The sequence below is a fragment of the Nanorana parkeri genome, unplaced genomic scaffold, assembly GCF_000935625.1.
Source record: "Nanorana parkeri isolate BGI_ZX_2015 unplaced genomic scaffold, ASM93562v1 scaffold246, whole genome shotgun sequence".
Taxonomy (NCBI): domain Eukaryota; kingdom Metazoa; phylum Chordata; class Amphibia; order Anura; family Dicroglossidae; genus Nanorana; species Nanorana parkeri.
This window is the reverse complement of record NW_017306514.1, coordinates 314,239-333,652: the sequence shown is the minus strand read 5'-3', so window position 1 is coordinate 333,652 and position 19,414 is coordinate 314,239. Positions and strand designations below refer to the sequence as shown.

At 41.0% G+C, this 19,414-nt stretch overlaps 1 protein-coding gene across 2 annotated transcripts in view; it reads right to left on the bottom strand.

Moving 5' to 3' along the window:
* Nucleotides 1-3,275: 3,275 nt before the first annotated feature.
* Nucleotides 3,276-19,414, bottom strand: part of SYK (spleen associated tyrosine kinase) — a 54,013-nt gene continuing 37,874 nt past the window's right edge. The window contains exons 9-13 of one of the 2 annotated variants that reach the window (XM_018556672.1): nt 18,854-19,063; nt 15,917-16,106; nt 8,688-8,828; nt 5,203-5,315; nt 3,276-3,385 (exon numbers count right to left, since the gene is read on the bottom strand). In XM_018556672.1, the coding sequence (XP_018412174.1) occupies nt 3,313-3,385; nt 5,203-5,315; nt 8,688-8,828; nt 15,917-16,106; nt 18,854-19,063 (727 nt within the window). In that variant the 3' untranslated portion in view covers nt 3,276-3,312. Of the gene's footprint in view, nt 3,386-5,202; nt 5,316-8,683; nt 8,829-15,916; nt 16,107-18,853; nt 19,064-19,414 lie in introns of those variants that run through there. The other variant, XM_018556673.1, reaches the window with a different exon arrangement.

Below are 19,414 nucleotides of genomic sequence, written 5' to 3'. Positions count from 1 at the left end.
TGACAGTTCACTGTCCTGCTCTTCAGTGCCTGCAGCCCACCCACCTTACTGACATCACAGATGTTCAGGTGAATTGGGGCAGATTTAAGATCCAAAAGTGCATCATTTGGGGTCGACCTCAGGTCTGAAGATGCACGGATTGGCATGAATTACTTGTAAAATTGAGAGTACACAAGAGGTTGCTGTAAAGGAATTCTGTGATATATAAAACATTAGACTGTACATAAAAGGCTCTTCTCTGCAGTTAATGTTAGTTGCACAACTGGTGAGGGTTTGTTTGTTTTCTTTAAGTGTTGGTAACATTGGCTGTTCATTTTAGGGCTTGTGTCGATAGGTTTTGGGTTGCAAAATTACTTTTGACATCAGTTTCAGATGCTTCTGAGATCATTCATAAGTGATTGCTGGTGAATTTGGCCTCCACTTATGTTCCTGCAGATCTAAGTGGGCACCATAATTACCATAAGTTCTGAGTGTGCACCATAAGTTCATGCCCACATAAAAACCATGCCATCCAGTTCTGTATACATGTGGGTTTATGCTCAAATTTCCAGTTTGTTGATTGCTGATGTCAGTCAAATGAGGTCATTCTTAGGTCTCTTATAAAAGATAGCAATCTTTTTTCTGCATTAAGTCTCAAGTCTTAACAAAAATTGATAATACTCAATGCTGGAGCAAGGCAAGATTTGGTTATATTAATGCTGGGTAAACCTATATGAATAGGGATGCACCGTAATTTTTAGACCGAAACCAAAATGAAAAATATGTCAGGTCAAAACCGAAATACTTTTTTTTCCAACCTTTTAAAAATTGATTAAATAATTTTCTAATTATTTTATTTTATTTATACATTTATTTATTTTACTTTACTGTCGGGGACTTTGGGGAAACATCAGGGGTCTAAACAGAACCCTAATATTTCCCTTTTAAAATAGACACAGAGTCCTAAATCTCTGTTTCTGCAGCCCCTGTTATGAATGAACAGGAAGCCTCTATCCTGAGTACTCATGTCCATTCATAAATTGTGGAAATAGTATGAGTTACTATGCCCACAATCATGAATGAACAGGAAGTGATATAGAGTACTTCCTGTTCATTCATAACTGGGGACACGGTAAGCATACTATGTCCTCAGTTCTATACAATCACTAAGCAATCAGTCCCGACTGCTGATTGCTTGTAACCCACTCTCCATCCTGAGTGCTCCACCTGCCACAAGAGGCCGAGTGGTGCGGCAGGAGAGCTCGGCTTCCAGTGACAGCTGTCTTCTCCCCGCATCACCCTGCTCGGCATTCTGACAGCTTCTCTCCTCCCTGCTGATCTGTGTCCCCGCTGATCCCTGCTGCCTCTGCCCACACAGGCACTGCCTCTGCGCACACAGACCGGTGCCCAGCAGAGAGGAGAGAAGCTAGGAATGCACTCACTTTTCAACTGCATTTTCGGCCATCTGTTTCATAATTTCATAGTAAATCTGTATAGCCAGATGAAATACACTAACAAGCCAACATATGCTTTAAAAACATTAGAGAGGGTACACTTCTCTCTTGGCTTCAGAATGGATGGGGGCAGTTTTGTGGGTATGCTTAATTTACCTTGCTACCCTTTTCCCCTGCTGGAAGAGGTAAGGCACAGTTGAAGAGATGGGAATCCAGGATGCCTCAGGTCTGTGTATGCGTGTACTAGAATACCCACATATTGTATATCCAGTTCTAACACACCTCCAAATTCAAGCATAAGGTCAAAGTCCCATGGCTAGCAAAGTATTCAATCTATGTTTTACAGATATATACTTTTTCAAAATATTTAAAAAACTCCAGGAAACTTTTTTAACCCTTGCATTGGGGCTACCCCTGCACTGCAAGGAAAGCTGTTTAAAAAACTTAGAATCTTGTATAATTGACTCAAAAACCATTATAGCTTCCCTGTCTTGAGATAAACAGGGAATACAATTCATAACAGGATTACCGTATTTTTCGCTCCATAAGACACACTTTCCCCCCCACAAAAGTCGGGGGAAAATGTGTGTGCGTCTTATGGAGCAAATCCCTATTGCCCGACGCCCGGAACATGCAGTTTCGGGCGCCAGGCGAGTACTTTTCTGGATATTTAGCATGAGTCCGCCCCCCCCCCCGCTGTGGTCACAGCGCCAACTGTCTCAGCGGTCACTAACTGCAGCTTCTGTAACAGTTTCTGTCACAGAAACTGTCACAGAACCTGCCTGCGTTCTATGGTCCGGTGCGCCTTTTGGAGCGCAAAATAGGTTTTTTAAACTCCTCTGTATGCAGATCTAGTATGTATTTGCATTAATAAAAAGCATCCTTATTTTGTGTAATGGTTTGCATTAGAAATAATGGGTACAGTGCAATATAAACACTGGAGTTGTGTCATGCCAAACACTTTGGCATGACACAACAACTTGAATGTTGGGGCATTTTTTTTCTTTGCAGGATTGCAGGTACGCAAGCCCAAACTTATACTGGTTCTCAGTTGTCTCTAAGGTAAAAGCCCAAAATGTTAATGGAATTCTGCATTCATACCTCCCAACTCTTGCTCATTTGGAGTGACTTTCTCTTTTAAATCCCAATCCCTCTGTCCTTCTTAGGTGTTCCTCTTTTTGGTTTGCTGTATAGCTAATTAATTTAATGACCAAAAGTGTTATTCTGCACTTAACTAAAACCTTCATCTTATCTCTTAATTATCTTGTTTGCTTTTTTTTTTGGAAAAGTCAGTATAAAAGAAAAGTTATGGTGAAAAAAAATCTGGGTTTATCCAATCATTTTTGGCATTTAAAATTGTAATGGTCCACATAACTGTGGGTGTGGCAGGGGTGTCCCCATTGACTAAATACTGGTGCTGGAAGGTGTCTCTCTTTCTCATCACATGATCTCAGGTATGGCCATTTTGGAAATAAACTGTAGGCTGAGCAAAAGTGTATGATGAGTGAATATATGTGGCAAAATTGCAGTAAGCCAAAAAAGTTTATTACAAATGACTCATTTGTACTGCGGTCACAAAGAAAGCAAATTCAGTTTTCCAAAACCTTTATTTCAAGTGACATATAATAAAAAATAAAAGAAATATTTAACAAATACCCTCTGTTATTTGCAAGAAGGCTTTGTATACAAATCCCGAATAGTAAAGAAGTACCATACAGTAAGAGATATATACAAAATATATTTCAAAAATGTTGTAGAACAAGCAATGTTTGTACATAAAATTGACATTCTAAAATAAACCGAACAGAAATGATCTGGCCATCCTTTTTTAGGATGGTGACCATGCGTCTAATTACCAGAAATGTATTGCAGAAGACATTTACTGGGCAATGTCATAGTAATAATTGCGTAGTTTAATTTCAACACTGGCAAATTTAGGGCGGTCTTCAACACTGTGAAATGAGAGAACAAAAAACATTGTTAAGTAAAAGTATTACAGAGGCTCACTTGATTATCCAAAATCATGTATAACATTCTTAGTCAAACATTCATTTTTAAATTGTAAAAAAAAAAAATCTTCTGCAATATATTCTTTTCTTTTAAAGAGGAAGTTTAATCTGCCTACATTTTGACTTACCTAGTCCCTTTCTGCCATCAACATGCTAGTGACATTTAAAAAAAAAAGTTTCTGTTTTTGTTACATGCCATATTTTAGACCCACTGATGTAATCAGTGGGTCTCTGTGATCCAGATCATGGCCGTTAGGAGTGCCTAGCAAGGTGCGGTTTAAAGCTTCCTGAAAACATCACAGCCCCCTACCTCAGTACTCCTCTTAAGAGCCCACAGCTCTGATGCAAGCAGTGGGCTGGCTCTTGGGAGAAATTATGTGAAAATCAAAATGCCTTGATGGATGGATGTCAGGTAGGAGTTCCTACGTGACATCCTACCTGAAGCATTGTGTTTACCTTTGCTTCTACAGCTTGTTTATATGGAGCAAACTGTAAACATTTTAGAAGCCCAGGAGCTGATCGTTTTAGGTAGCTTAGAGCTGTGTCCCGGCTGTCAGACAGCTGGTGGCCCCAGCGCTACTGCCGGGAGGGTCCTGCAGAACCTGCTAAGACTGGCGGCCATTTTAAAACAGTTCTGGGGCGAATAGCTGCCATGCTTACACTGTTTTAAAATGGCAACCGGGGCTCAAGTAGTTAAACATATGCAAATATACCCACATTTTTCAGTATTTTACCTTCCTAGCACTTTTGCTCAATATAGTATTAAATACCATGAAATTGCCTCCCCCATGATGCTAATGTTAACATAGACCACACCGGGAAAAGCATGTCTGGCATACATCTTGGTGTTAAAAAAGGATGTTGGCATGTAATTGCCTTGCATTAATACATTAAAATGAGCAACTCTGCATCCCTGTCTTGGCTTCCTAGCTGTTCGATCTGTACAAATATATGAAGGTCCTCTGTTTATACACTTCTATATTGCTGCTAGATATGGGATACAGTGATGGCTAATTTCATATTTCATAAAATCCCTAAGGAGCTGCCCTAGTAGTAATACATGGAAGGGATATCTTCCAACCCTTTCATGTCCAGGGGTCATTGAAGCCTAGATAAGGCCAAATATAGCATCATCAATGTGTTTTGGTTGATTTGACAATAACTATATGACTCTTTTGCCTACCTAAATATTTGTTGCATTTGTTTATGTAAAGCATACAGTATAAGGCTTATATTGTCATTTACAGTCAGGTTTAACAGCTAGCAGCCACACACAGTGTCGGTGGCTGTTTGTTAAAGTTTGAATGTAGATTAACGTTCTGATGCAAGAAGAACACACAAAAGAAGCCCTGCTCCTACACGGCTCAGGAATGAATGAGCTTGGTGCTTGGCGCTTGGAGCACGTCTTAGCTCCAAAACCAGCCCATACAATCAGAAGAAAAGCTCGCTGCACATCGTATTCCACTGAGATAGTTTATTTAAGTTTGTACCACATCACCAAAGTCCACCGCCTTTGATGCATTTTACGCAATCACAGACTTTGTTATAGAGATTAATTTAACATAGTAGATTAACGCTCTCTCAACATGGGGCATCGAACAGGGGAACATTAATCTATAGATTGTGGACAGAAGCGGTTAAATTAACTGTATATTGCACAGTGTTTTTGTTTGACGACCTACCTGTCTTTGGAAATAATATATCAGAAATTCCAATGTCATCAAGTTTTGTAAAATTAAACATATGAACTCAATACTCACTTGGATGTCCAGCATAATTTCATTAAGTCATATACTTCAGGTGGACACCGGGGTGGGCACTCCATACGTTTTCCACTTTCAATCATCTGCGTCACCTCTCCGCCTTTCATTCCCTAACAGAATATATGTTATAATAAATAAACATTATATTGTACACTGTATTCATTACATTTCAACTGAACCTGCAGATAATGGAAATAGATACTGAAGGCAATTTATAATATAAGTGCAAACATGTTCTAAAATGGAAGCTGGAGTCTGGCTGGTTGCTTTGATAAACATGTTGATATTGAATTTCCCTGTATCTTCCCTTACTACCATGAGCTAATAATTGGACCCCCTCATCTACATCACTTAGTAATAAAACAATCTTTTCATTATGAAAATGTTGGACCAATGTTCTAAAAGCTCAGCTCCCGTCCTTTGTTTTACTTTGGGGCATTTCTAATAAATAATGCTTGCTGCATCTTTGCTGCAGATTCTCACAAGCTAATCCTCCGTAGAGATGAAAAATACCAGGTCCTAAATATGTAAAAAGGACAGCATTATGCTTGAAAAACATATAGGTGAGAATGGATTCTAAGTTCTTTGTAACCATATCAACATTGTGTAACATAAATATTACCACTGTGGAAATGACCTATTTTATCTAGGTGTTATTTGGTTAGGGTATGTACCGCCCAAGTTGTTCCAATATATCCTAAAACATGTTTTAGAGTCCAGGTGAAACCATTGTACACATTTGTTAGAAATGCTTTGGGTTAATTAAATTCTGATCTATAATCTATACTCTCCTATTCACATTTTAATATTTTGATGAGGTCCCAAACAATCCTTAACAAAAGTTAGCCACTAATATCTTTTTATCTTATCTTTTGGAATGAGACATTGACATGTTATGCAGAATTCCACAACAAAGGTAGTGTGCACATCATTAATATAAGCATGCCAGCATTTTAAGGGTTCAGGTTGTAACGCAGGGTACAGATGAAGAGGTATAGCTCAGAGGTCAGGGACACTAAAAGCAACCATGTGTACTGACTTATAAAGTCCTATTTAACTTGGGCCCCGCCTATCTGACAGATCTTTTGGTTATCTGTACTCCTACATGCTTCCTCCGCTCCTCAGAGAAAGCAAAATTACACATGCTCTGAGTTGTCTAAAAATCTTTTGGATTCTGTGCATTCTATTATACAGCACCTACAACATGGAACTCACTTCCATCCATTGCCTGGAAATGGGAAACAACCTCTCTTCATGTTTTTAAAAGCAGACTTAAGGATTATAGCACCTGACAAATCCTATTCAAATATCCCTACACCAATTTTAACCACTTGAAGACCAGGTGTTTAACCCCCTTCCTGGCCAGGCCATTTGTCAGTATTCAGCGCTGCAGTACTTTGACTGGCATTTATTCCATCATGCAACGCTGTACTGAAATGAATTTTATACAATTTTTTTGGGGACAGATAGAGCTTTCTTTTGGTGGTATTTAATCACCACTGGGGTTTTTATTTTTTACTATGTTAAGGAAAAATTACTGAAAATTTTTATTTTTTTTTCTACATTATGTTAGGAAACAATTATTATTACCCAATTTTTTGGTAAAATATAAAAGACGGGGTCCCGTTGGTTAAATAGACACCAAACATGTCAAGCCTTAAAATTGTGCGCACCCACGAAATCGCAAAAAACTACCATTCCCAAAATTGACCATAGGCGACACTTTAAAAGCTTTTACCGTTTAGTGTTATCAGTGATTAATGGCCCTAAAATGATTGCTCTCACTGCGACGTTCACGGCCATATGTAACATGTGCGGCGTAACAGGCGTAATTGTCATTTCCACTGTGTGACTTTAATTTTTAATTTTTTCAACTTTAATCTTTTTTCCTATTTTGTTTTCCACTTAACGTTATTGTTATCACATAGGGTGCTAAGAAACTCTCTATGTGATAGCAAAGAGATGTGACAGGTCCTCTTTATGGAGACATCAGGGGTCTCTAGCGGACCCCTTATGTCACCTGGGGACCCCCAAACAAGCAGATGAAGCAGAGATCTGCTTCATCAGCTTCTCTCCAGCTTCTGAAGCTGGAGAGTGACACGAGAATTCTGACAGCGGAAAGGGGATGGAGGAAGATTGTGTACCTCCCTCTGATCCCCTGACACAGAGCCACCATGCTTGTCCCGGGCTCGCACAGGGCACATCGAAGCTCAGGACCACCGGAGGGGGGCAGTGGTGGGGCTGTTGTGGAGGGGGGTGCAGACCAATCGGCACCTTATACAAGCGATCCAGTGGCTCAATAGACGCTGCATGTTGTTTAAATTTAGGCTGTTTCCCGCTCGCACGCACCGCACACCTTGTGCAAGTGGGTGGGGCCAACAGGACGTCTTTTGACGGCCTGTTACATGCAATTAAAAGCGGGTAAAAGCACCCAGGGGTATATAAATATTATTATTATTATTATTAGTAGTAGTATAGCCAAGAATTTAAATTAAGGCATACTTGTAAAAGTAAATATTTTTTCTACAGCCTGCACCACCACATATCACTGCAATCCTGGGAAAGTTTACACTTAAAAAAAGAACTCTGGGAATGAATTACACTCATCCCCATAGTTAGAGTCGACTCGTGACAATTAATTTGTCACACGTCAGCTCTATTGATCGTGAAGTGAGGGAAAACATACTGCCGCTCGTTCACTTCCCGATCATCTCCCTGCAGAGAGTGGTGACTGTCAGTCACTGCTCCCCACAGTGATTCCCCCCTCCATGCTTCGATCCTCCACCACTGACTGGAGGGATGGACAGGGGAGGGGGGTTGTCAATCAGCCAGCGGGGTGGATCTTGACAGTGTTGTCGGGACTTGTCCCTGCTGTGGCGCTCTAAGCATATAGCGAGCATTAGCCCGCTATATACTGAGATTGGGTCACAGGAAGACGTTAGTATATGTCCTCACGTGAACCTAAAGAGTATGGGGAAAACAAAGTAGGAAAATAGTAAAAGAATGGGGAAAAAAGGGTTACCCCATAGTTTCTCTTTTAACTTAACACTTCCTGGCAGTATTAATCTCCTGGATCCCCCACAGCTCACACTGGTTCCCCCTGATGCTCTCCGCATCACTACTGTGTCCTGTAATGGGGAGATATCAGAGGAAATAACCAGTGTGAAGTGTGGAGGACCCAGAAGTTTATTAATCCCGGTTGTGTTGGTTTCAGTTCAGACTTTAGCAGAAGATTTCTCAGTATCAAAGTGAAGTTTGGCAGCATGGGCAGCAGGAACAGTAAGTATTGACTGAAGTCTTTTACTGGTATGGCTTAATGTCAATTTTACAATAGCTACTGGGTCACTTTAAGAAAACAATTTAATTTTTGTTTGTTTTTAGCTGGACTTGCTGTGCCAAATGTAATTATTTATGTAGTCTGCGATTAATAAAATGTTAACTTATATGTCAATATCAAGTTAAAAAAAAGTTTAATGACTTACCCTATATGGCTTTTGGCCATAGGAATATGCCTCCCACATAAGTACTCCAAAACTCCAAACATCACTTTTGCTTGAAAATTTTAGGAAGTATATGCATTCCGGTGCATACCACTTGATGGGCCATTTTCCACAACTTTTTGCCTTGAAAGAAAAGACAAGTGTTTAATATTGTTACAGTGGTCAGATCAACAGGTAAAATAATGGTTCTTTATCTAATTTTATTATGCAATGCGTGCACGCAAAATAAAATACATTAGTATAGAAAAGGTGAAAATGGAGGCTCATAAGTTGATATTTTCTGTCTTTGCTTTTCAAACATTTCAAACATTACATGTGAAATGGTAACTTTGCAGCTATTACTTAATTTTGCAAGATACTTTATATTTCATTGGAGTCCCAGCTAACATGATTTGCAATACAGACATATGGCCTGATTCACAAATGGGAAAAACGAGTTTGCATGTCTTATTTTGGCCTGTTTTCTCATACTTTCTTCCAATTGCATCTGATTCACTAATGTTTAAGCATGCCAACAACACCATAGGCATTTTTTTGCATGTGCAGAATGGGTGTGAAGAAAACAATTGCTTGTTATTTTGACACGGTAAGTGCACATACACCTTTTTTGGCTGATTCTTTAATTAAAGTGCGCAATTGGGACAGCTCAGTTTCTTCTTCTAAACATATGTGATAATTATTTGCTGACAAGCACGATGGAACCTTATGCAGATGTTAGGGAAGAGTTCAGGATGAATCATTGGTAAGTTTATCATTTTAATTGTCATTAAAAATTCTCCTAAATATAAGTGCAACGTACTTAACCTATATTTTGTAATACTTGATGTAGTCAAAGTTTTCAATAGTGGGCTTTGCAGCATGGGCATATGTCATATACCTTTTTGGTAAGCAAAATGTAAAAAAATTAAATATTTAATACTTTTTCCAAATGTTTTATATGTCTTTAACATATTTTGCTTTCTGTTATCAGGATAGTACATGCTTGTATCCTGCAGTGCTAGTAAGACCAGATAATATGGGGAAGCTACACAGAGGAAACCAGACTCAAGCCTAAGTGAAGAAATAAAATGTATTATAACACAAGTACAAGTGACATGAAACATAAATATAGCAACCTATACGCAAGCCATTCAACAAGCGTGAAAAGTGGAAAACTAGCTAACTATGTACACACAAAAGAGAACCACAATCAGGGGAATCAGATAGAGCAGTGTCAGGTGGGAGTACAAATCAACTGGGCACAAGACAGGTCAGGAACAGGGACCAGACCGGATAGAAGCTTCAGGGAGCAGATTCAGAGACACACAGGTAAAATATTGAGGCAATATGTATTGAGGTGGGGCTGAATACCCTCCCAGTAGCCAGCATCAGATGGTGACTAATTGCTGGGACCAACTGACTGCTGGGAGACACCTGCTGGTGGACACTGTCACTCCAGTAATAGCACTTCCCAGAACTCACCCTAGGTGAGCTGAGTCCTCACACCCCCAATTATTCAATTTGATAATGCTGGTGGACACTGGAACTACATAATTTAAGTCCAAGGACCTTCATTGTTACAGTATAATGTCCCTGCCTTGTTACCATGGCTCCTGAAAACTGTCTTGACTAGTTGCTGCTTTAAATGCCAGCAATGACCTTCCAGGAACACTCTGCTCCCTTTATTGCTTGACTTTGCCCACTTCCTGGCATCTCAGTACACAAACTCTGTGCAAGCAGCTCACTCTGCATGGCAAAATATTTGTGCAAAAACTATATTTGCAGTGCACCACATAAATATATTTAACACATGCAAACTTTTGCACTTTGCAGTTCAGTAAATCATGGCTATAAATGGTTTGGCTGAAGGAAGGACATACAGTATGTTCTCCATGTTCATCTTTATTAACAGTACATTCGCCCCCAACATTAACAGGGCTTTTCACAAAAGGGTGAAGAGTTTGGATAAGGCAGGAGAAGTGAACAATCTAGGACAACATAGTTGAACTGGAAAGAGAGCTGAATTGGTGAATTTTTCCAAATCAGCTATTTTGACCTAGATTGTTCACTTCTCCTGCCTTCTCCAAACTCTTCACCCTCTCGTGAATAGCTCTGTTAATATTACAGTTTGGTCTAAAAACACAAACAAGAAAAAAACAATTAAATTATTTGGCAGCTCGCCCTAATAGAGGTAAATTGAAAGGCAGCTCCAGACTCTGATCTGGAGGGGAGTGCATTTCAACAGATATGGCTTGTTTTGTTACTGTGCAGTCTGTGATTCCTGTAAAAAAAATAGCAACTTTCTTTTCTCTGTAAATATATTGCATTTGTGTAGTTATAAGACAAGTCTGTCAGCTCAACACTACCTGTTTCTTGCTAGAAGGCTTATATATTACCATTTTAGCATGGATAGCAGGGAAGGGTTAAAACCCCTATCAGGTTTTTATTGCTGCCTGTGCCTCTTCCAGATCAACTCACCCTTTCTATTTGTCCTGGTGACTAAGAATAAGGTGTGTCGAGCTTACCGCTACCATGGGCTCAAGACGAATTCTGCATGCTTGAGGTTTGCAGTCCCAGCACATTAATGCAGGAGTTCGCCAGACCAAAATGCACTGCCTGGCCATTGAATTTAGGTCAGCTGTCTGTGTAGGCAGAGCTAATTGTTGTACTGTGCTATATTGCACTAAATTACTGTGGATGGTAGTGAGATGGGCTAAATATTCTTGTGTACCTCTCTGTGTTCACAGTTTAGACGTTCAACAGTCCTTTTTAAGACTTTTTGTGTATGTTGGCAGTTGCTGTTTAGTTGCTGGGCCCCACTTGCAGTTTTTTGTTTGTTGTATTGCTATATTAAAGCAAAACTACAGGAAAAAATACAAACAAACTATAATTTACACACAGCACTGTGTGTGTAAATTATCATAAGAAAGCTGTATGTATCTGTTCCACCCTATCCAGCCATTCCGACAAGGTAGGAACAGAGGTACTTTTCCATTTGGATGGAATCAAAGCCTTAGCTGCGTTCAACAAGTGTGGTGTAATAGACCGTGCATATCTGCCCACGTGTCCCTCATATCCGTGGAACAACATCCCCCATGGATCAAGTGGTACTACTTCTCCCTGGACATGATACATTTCATCCGCTATTTCCCTCCAATAGCGTGCAATTTTCAGGCATTTCCACCAAATGTGAGCATGTGAAGCTACCTGTCCGCACCCCCTCCAACAAAGCGGGGATATAGAGTTATCTATCTGGTGCAATCTTTGAGGGGTGTAATACCATCTGCATAGCAATTTATAATGAAGTTCCTGTATATGTGCGGACCTGGACACCCCCTTGGAGAAAGCCAACACCCGTGACCTACGTTGCTCAGTCAGAGGACTGTCCAGCTCCCCCTCCAAGTGCTCCAGGTAAGGTGGTGGAGACTCCGCTTTCAGTTGCGACAGAGTAGCATACTTGATGCACTGCAATCTCAATACAAACTAGTAGTCCCATCAGTGGAGCCATTTTTTAAAATTTATTTTATTTTTTATCCGATTAACCGATTAGTCGAACTTAATAATCGGCTAACTTATCGATTTTGAAAATAATCGTTAGCTGCAGCTCTAGTGAGCAGGCTGATGTCCGCAGCCCTAAAACCAGGAACAAGAGATGCACTAGGCATCAAACGTGTAAGGGCAACTGATGCCGCATAGGTCTAAGATCAGGAACGTAAACAGCAAAACCGTGAAGAAAAGATGAAACTTTCAAAATACCAGACATGAACCGTTACGTGTGGTGCGCATCCACCCTACTTCCATAGAAGGTGCTTTCGGTATAACTCGCAACTGCGGAAGGAAAGTGGAGCGTTGTGCAACCATGAGTGAATAAAGGTAGAGTCTTTCAGGCTAGTCTCACCCATGTCCTGCGGGGCCCTCCGGTCTACCAGATCTCCTCTTCTTCGGGGGAGTGCGCCAGCTGTTCGCAGTCTCTTTGGGGGGACTCGGTACCATGCTGACCCAGCCGGGTAAATCAGGTACCGCGATGTTAAGATCCGAACAGAAAGCCTCCAACTCCTCTGGAAAGCGCAATATCGCCGATCTACCCCCCTTGCGAGCAATCAAGCTTGCCGGGAAACCCCAGCGGTAAACGATCTCTGCATGTCGTAGTTGATCCAGTAGGGGCGAAGAGCTCTTCTTCTCTCCAGGGTCTCACGCGCCAGGTCTGGGTAAATGTGGAGTTGCGCCCCATCGAAATCAATGGACGACATTCCTCGCAGCTTCCGGGTCACTTCCTCCTTGTCTCCATAGTTGTGGAACCGGCAGATGACATCCCTGGGGGCTGAGTCCGAGAGGTTACGAGGGCGCAGGGCTCTGTGCGCCCTATCGAAGCGTATAGGTGTTGAGACCGGCCGGCCCAGCACAGAGTTAAATATCCCTTGCAGGGAAGCCATTAGATCGACATCAGCAGTAGCCTCCGGGAGGCCCCGGATCCGCAAGTTGTTCCGGCGGTTACGGTTCTCCTGGTCTTCCACCTTGTACATGAGCCATCTGACGGTGAGCTTCCAGGAGATCTCTAATTGCGCCCTCATGGTCATCCATCCGAGTCTCTGCTTCTTCCACTCTCGTCAGTATGTGGGAGAGATCCGACCGCATGTTGGATAGGTCCTGCTTGAGAGACGATTCCAGTACCTGGAACATGTGAGCCAGGTCTGCCTTCGTTGGTAATTCTCTCATGGCCTCTGATACTTGTGAGTCCGCTGGCAGCAAGACCGGGGAAGGAGGATCAGACTCACTAGTGGAACCCGGGGATTCCGGGGATCCTGGCATACCCGGAGGTGTGTGGTCCGCTCGGACCGCGGGCGCCTGCCGCGTGGCAGGCCGTGATGAGGAGGCCTGAGAGGATCTCGTGTCTGCTATAAGATACCTTTTCAAGGTGCCAGAATTCACTTTTTTTGCACCCGAGGATCGCTGACCTTTCCTCCCCATAATGCTGCACCGCCGGGTAGAGGTTCAAAGGATGGTTAGTGTGAATAACGGCAAGTTGTCACGGGCTGTAGCGGGAGCTCTGCTCAAGTGCGACCGTTCAGCGCCATGCGTAAGCCACGCCCCCCCAGAAAGCTGTATGTTATGTGTGGAGGGCAGGTCTAAAGCAAGAGTCAGAGGTTCTGCACATTAAGGTAGTAGGAGAGGTTCTGCATAACAAAGCAGTGGTTGGGCCGCACCATCTAGAAGTAGAGCACATCTGCCTTTACAATCTGAGAGTAGCCGAGCTCTACAGTCCACAAGGGTGTTTAGTGTAGCAGGATGTTTTGTTAGAGGTGAATCTGTCAGTCCGCGACAGTGAGGCCGGCTCACTTTCATTAAACTGGACCACTTGTGGATTATCAATGACTACAAAATCCCTGCTGCCCATGCTACAAACTAAACTGATGCTAAGAAACTAAACCCTGCACCCAAAAGGAAGGAACAGGGCCCATTAGCAGCATTTTAAAATAACATGGCTGCTTTGCACCCTTGAGAAGGAGGAGGAATCTGTGCCTTTTGCTGCTGACTTGTCTCATTGAAGTGCTCTTCCACCAAGATCTGTTTCGGTAGAGTCAAGTGTTTCTTCATGCATGTGGTACCCAAATGGCTGGTTCTTTTACCACAACTGATGCTCTGCAGAGCCTGCAGACCACAACGGTGCTGTCAGCAGCAGGTACCTTAAAAATGGCCCACACTGCAGAGCTCTTTCTATTTGCTGCCTGTTTAAAATTCCACAAAACACTTATCTGCAGTCAATATTTAGATTTTTTCTGGGGGGAAAATGAGGATAGAGGGATGGCGAGGAGGTACAGAGTTGAGGGCTTTAGCTTTATTTTCTTTAACAGTACACTTTTAGATTTGTTCTGTCTGTTAATTCCACTGCCAAGTTCAGGTCTATTACTACTTGATAAAAAAAATTGTGTGTCCCAGTCAAAAATATCTTAAAAAGGTTTTCATCTTATAATGAATCAGATTAAAGTGTTGCGGCTGTATTTAAGTCAAACTATAATGTAATGGTCAAATAATCAATTTTGCTTTCAAATCATGTGGTATCCGAATTTAGTGTTCTTTGATACTGTCCATCAGAGTTGTACTGTTCCATAACACCACATGCAGCCTTAAGCCATATCATAAGCAAGTAATTGAAAGCATTGGTGTTTTTCCCATAACATTAACATTAACATGTGAAGCGGCATTAACATGTGAAACCTCTGCCCAATGTATAGTATTTTTAAAACTTTTCTTTGCATTATTCCCAGTTCTCCTTGGCAGTGCCAAACTACTCATGACAATACTTTGCCTATTATCCATAAAAATAGCCAAGATCCCCCCATACTTCATTGGGGTTCAGTTTTAAGTTCACAATTATCGGACTTCACATTGGGTTTGAAGAACCCCTGCGAACTGAACCTCAACGCATTTACTATCCAAATTAAGAGACTTTCCATGCATTATTATAATAAGGTTCACATTTTGGTACTAATATGACTGCTTCTGACCCCCTCAATGTTTTATTTTACTTTTGTGATATTCCCTGTTTCCTAATGGACTTTAAGTTCTAACTTTTGTTTCCAGGTATATTCTGCACAATTATTGTATGTGTACTGAAAACCCTGTGGCATGTTCAGATGACCAATAAACTGCCCCTGCGTTGGAACAGTCTTTTCTGCACAAATGAGCGGCCCCATTCCTCTCCATGGATAAAAAGCCATGTCATTCAAACACAGCTTGGATAAGCATAGGCTTAGGATGAAGATGTAAAAAAGCACAGGAATGCATTTTTCTTGTTACCGGCCGAATCTCCAGGCAAAAAAACTTTGTAACCAATACGCAAAAAATATAAGAAAATGGTATACGGTGAAGCATGATGCCGTACATTAGGAAAAAAAATTTGGAGTTTGCATACACTTTAAGATGTATAATTAAAAAGCAGTGAATGTTGCTTTCATCAAACCTTCAAGGTAAGTGATTTATTCACTGTCATTTAAAACACATGCATCAAGAAGATTCTCCGCACCTGAAGTGAATGTTTGGTGAATGTGTACTAATAGGAATGGATATGCAGTTAAAATGTATAGACCTGCATCTGCTGCTCATGTACTAGCGATGGGACCATTGTGCAGTTATTTCTTGGTCTAATAGAAATCTTTTGGTATATTTTGTTATTATAGAAATAAAAGTAATGATGATGTCCTAACATAAAAAACAAAAAGCAGACTACTTACTTTGTAATAATTTTCATCAGACTGAATAGCTTTAGAAAGCCCAAAATCACTAATTTTGGCATAATGCTGAGTCACCAAAAGCACATTTCTGGCTGCCAAATCTCGGTGGACAAAATGATTTTCTTCCAGATACTTCATTCCCATGGAAACTTGATGGACAAGTTCAGTTACATTCTTCTCAGAGACATCCCTAATAAACAGGATTAAAACCTTAATCATTCACCACTTATATTAGTCATGTGTTCTAGCGCACAGTATAGCAAATAATTGTATTTTTCCAATGCTTTATTTCAGTAAGTCATTCTTTTCCAGGGGATTCAACCTCTTTTGATATAAACCCCAAAATGAGCTTCAGAAGCCACATAATTATCTGAAATAGGCCCTGGGTTCCACTTCAGTCATATCATCACAAAAAAAAAAAACCTTGCTTTTTGGAAGGCCCACAATTTTTTTTAGAACACATACTGTAAAAACAGACTTATGAAGACCCACAAGCTATTAAAACCAGTCTGGAATAAAGTTATCTTAAACTTTTTACATCTCTTGGAGCACCATTAAATTCAGTAAATAGTTATTAAAAAAAGAAAGAATATGGCACAACATGGCACTACTCTGTGCAGAGTAGCATGTCCTTCAAAACGTAATAATTAGGTAAAGAGCGTAATATTCAAATCAGCAACCTAAAGACATATCGTAACTCTGAACTAGCTATAGAGATTCATTGGCAAGCACTCCCCCCCCTCCCTGTGCCATACCAGGCCACATGCCCTCGGCATTGGTAGGGTGCTTTTCCAGGCCCCCCCACCCCCGGAAAAGCACCTTGTCCTCATGTCGATGGGCCAGGCCTCTTCCCCACAACTCTGCCCACAGACTCCCACAACCACCGGGTCAAAGTTGTGGGGATGAGGCCTTTCTCCCCTTTGGGATTGGGACAAGGTGCCCCGGGGGAGACCCCTGGAAAAGCACCCTTCCAATGCCGAGGGCATGTGGTCTGGTTTTGGCGTAGGGTGTGGGGCACTCGCATGTCCCCTCTATTTCCAGTGCTTGGATTAAGGGTCTGGTTGGGAACTTTAATTCCCCCCTAATTTTGTGTGGGTGGGGTTCCTCCTTAAAATTCCTACCAGACCTAAAGGGCCTGGTATGACTTTTGGGGGGAACCCCACCCACTTTTTTTGATTTTTAACTTGGCGGGTCCCTCCTAACTTTCTTACCAGACCTAAAGGGTATTGTGTTTTTTTTTTAACATTTTTAAAATTCTGTACGCAACTTCCGAGGTATGAGAATAGGGGCAAACAGCAGCGGGTGAACTGCCGGACGTTTGGCAACATCTGGATTGGCTGAGTCGAATGTGTTCACTTGTTCGGCTGAACTCAAGGGAGCCGAAATCGGCCGATGTACAGCTGAAATCAGCTGTACTCAGCTGAAGTGAATAGCCGAATGAGGTTCAGCTCACTTCACTTCGGCTCGCTTATTCACTCGGCTACCTTCTGCAGTTTAGTAAATAACCCCCTATATTTTTTGTCAATCCTTTTCTCTATTATTTAAAAATGTATTTATACAAATTCAGAGTGATCCTTTTATTTTCAAGTAGAAAATGTGGAAATGTTTAAGGGGGAAAACATTTTCATAAAGCGCTGTACATGTCAATGACTACTCTTATTATAGTGCAAAATCTTTCCTGCAAGGGAATCATACAGTCTCTAAAATGTAATACTGTCTAGTTAAAGTATTTTTAAACACAAGAACAAAAATGTAATACAGTATATTGCTGCTTACCAGTCCTTAGATGTGGTGGTTGCGTTAATTTTCTTTTTTACACAATGTAACAATGTACATTATTACATTACATTGGGTATAACATTACATACAGAAATTACAAATAATGGTTTAAGCTTTCCCAACTACCGTCTGTGAACTACAAAATGCTTCCCTCCAATGTAATAGAGATGGGGACAGAGCAATGTGTTTGTAGTCCAAAACAAGTGAGTACTCTAGAAGATTACCCTAGAGCAGTTTTTCTCAACCTTTTTTTCCAGTCACGGCAACCCTTTCGCTGCCAAGCCCTCCAGAACATTTTTCAAATCAGCTGGCCAAGCCATTTTTGAATTTTCTGCAATTTTTTCCTATTGGTTTGATTTTCAACTGCTGCGTTGCTAGCGTTTGTGTAAGATACCACCCAAACCATTTGTCCGTACGACGTACTGAGCTGGCCATCTGGAAGCACTTTTGTAGCTCCGTACGACGTACGTCCTTGGCAGCGAAAGGGAAGTACCAAGATCTTGATGCACCCCAGTCTAAAATTTAACAAATGTAAATATAAAAGTGTAAAACAATTATGAGTTTTAAAATCCATACCAGACCCTTATCATTTATAGGATTTACACTTTTTACTTTACATGAGGAGCCCCCTCTTTTCACATCAGAAGCCTGCCTGGACCATGGAAAGGAATGATGCTATGCAAAAATGTTGAGGAAGCAGAAAGCACCCCAGTGGCACAGCATCCTGGTCGAGAAATTCTGCCCTAGAGTGACAAAGCTGTTCCCTCCATAGATACAGTACAGTACGTGTGGTCACCCCAGGATAAGAAGTGTTTTACTGGCAGGATCTCCTTGTGAAAATAAAGCAAACAAAAGTCTAAACAAACTAATGCAGCCAACGCATGTATGGATTGGTAAATTTAAATGTACTACATTTTTATTTGGTCTAGATATAGCTTTTAATATTGTATAATTAATTTTCTTGCAGGCAAGGATGCTGATATGCTCTCTAATGGTTACGATCTATAAATTAAAGCTACAGGAAACATATTCTGTTTAGATGGCTTAAAGATTTTGAGACTGACAGCACAACATTGACTAGAAACATAAAACACATTCAATATATATGTATGCTTACTTTATGTAAAAAGGATAGTATTATAGAAAATTTTTTAGTACCTGTTCTTAGCTAGAAACTTATTTAATGGTCCAAGTTCCGCAAGCTCCATAACCAGCATCCAGAACTCTGCCTCACAGACTCCAATCATTCTGACAATGTATGGGTTATCCAACTGCTGCATGACCCTTGCTTCACTCAGTAGCTCCTCTTGAATGGCAGGGTTGTCACCGTCATTCTTAAGAATCTTCACTGCAACTTTCTTTTCGGATCTGTTAGAGTTGATAAGAATTATTAGGAAAAGTTAAGATGCTATATTTCCACATTTACGTAGTCGTTACTACAGCTGAGACTTTTTGTGGAGTCATCATTTAAACACAATATCCCACAAAAATATATTTACTTACTAGTACGCTGAACTGTATTGGTTTCCATAAATTGGTCAGATTCGTAGTCTGCAACATTAAAATGGCAAAGGAACTTGTAAAAAGTTATTGATTTTCTGTCATTGTCATAGCTCCTACCTTTCTGTAGCACATTCTTTCCCAAGAGACAGCAGTGAAGCACAGTGGCATCACCAGTGCCTCAGCAAGTGGAGGAAAGTCAGCAACCAGGGTATTGTT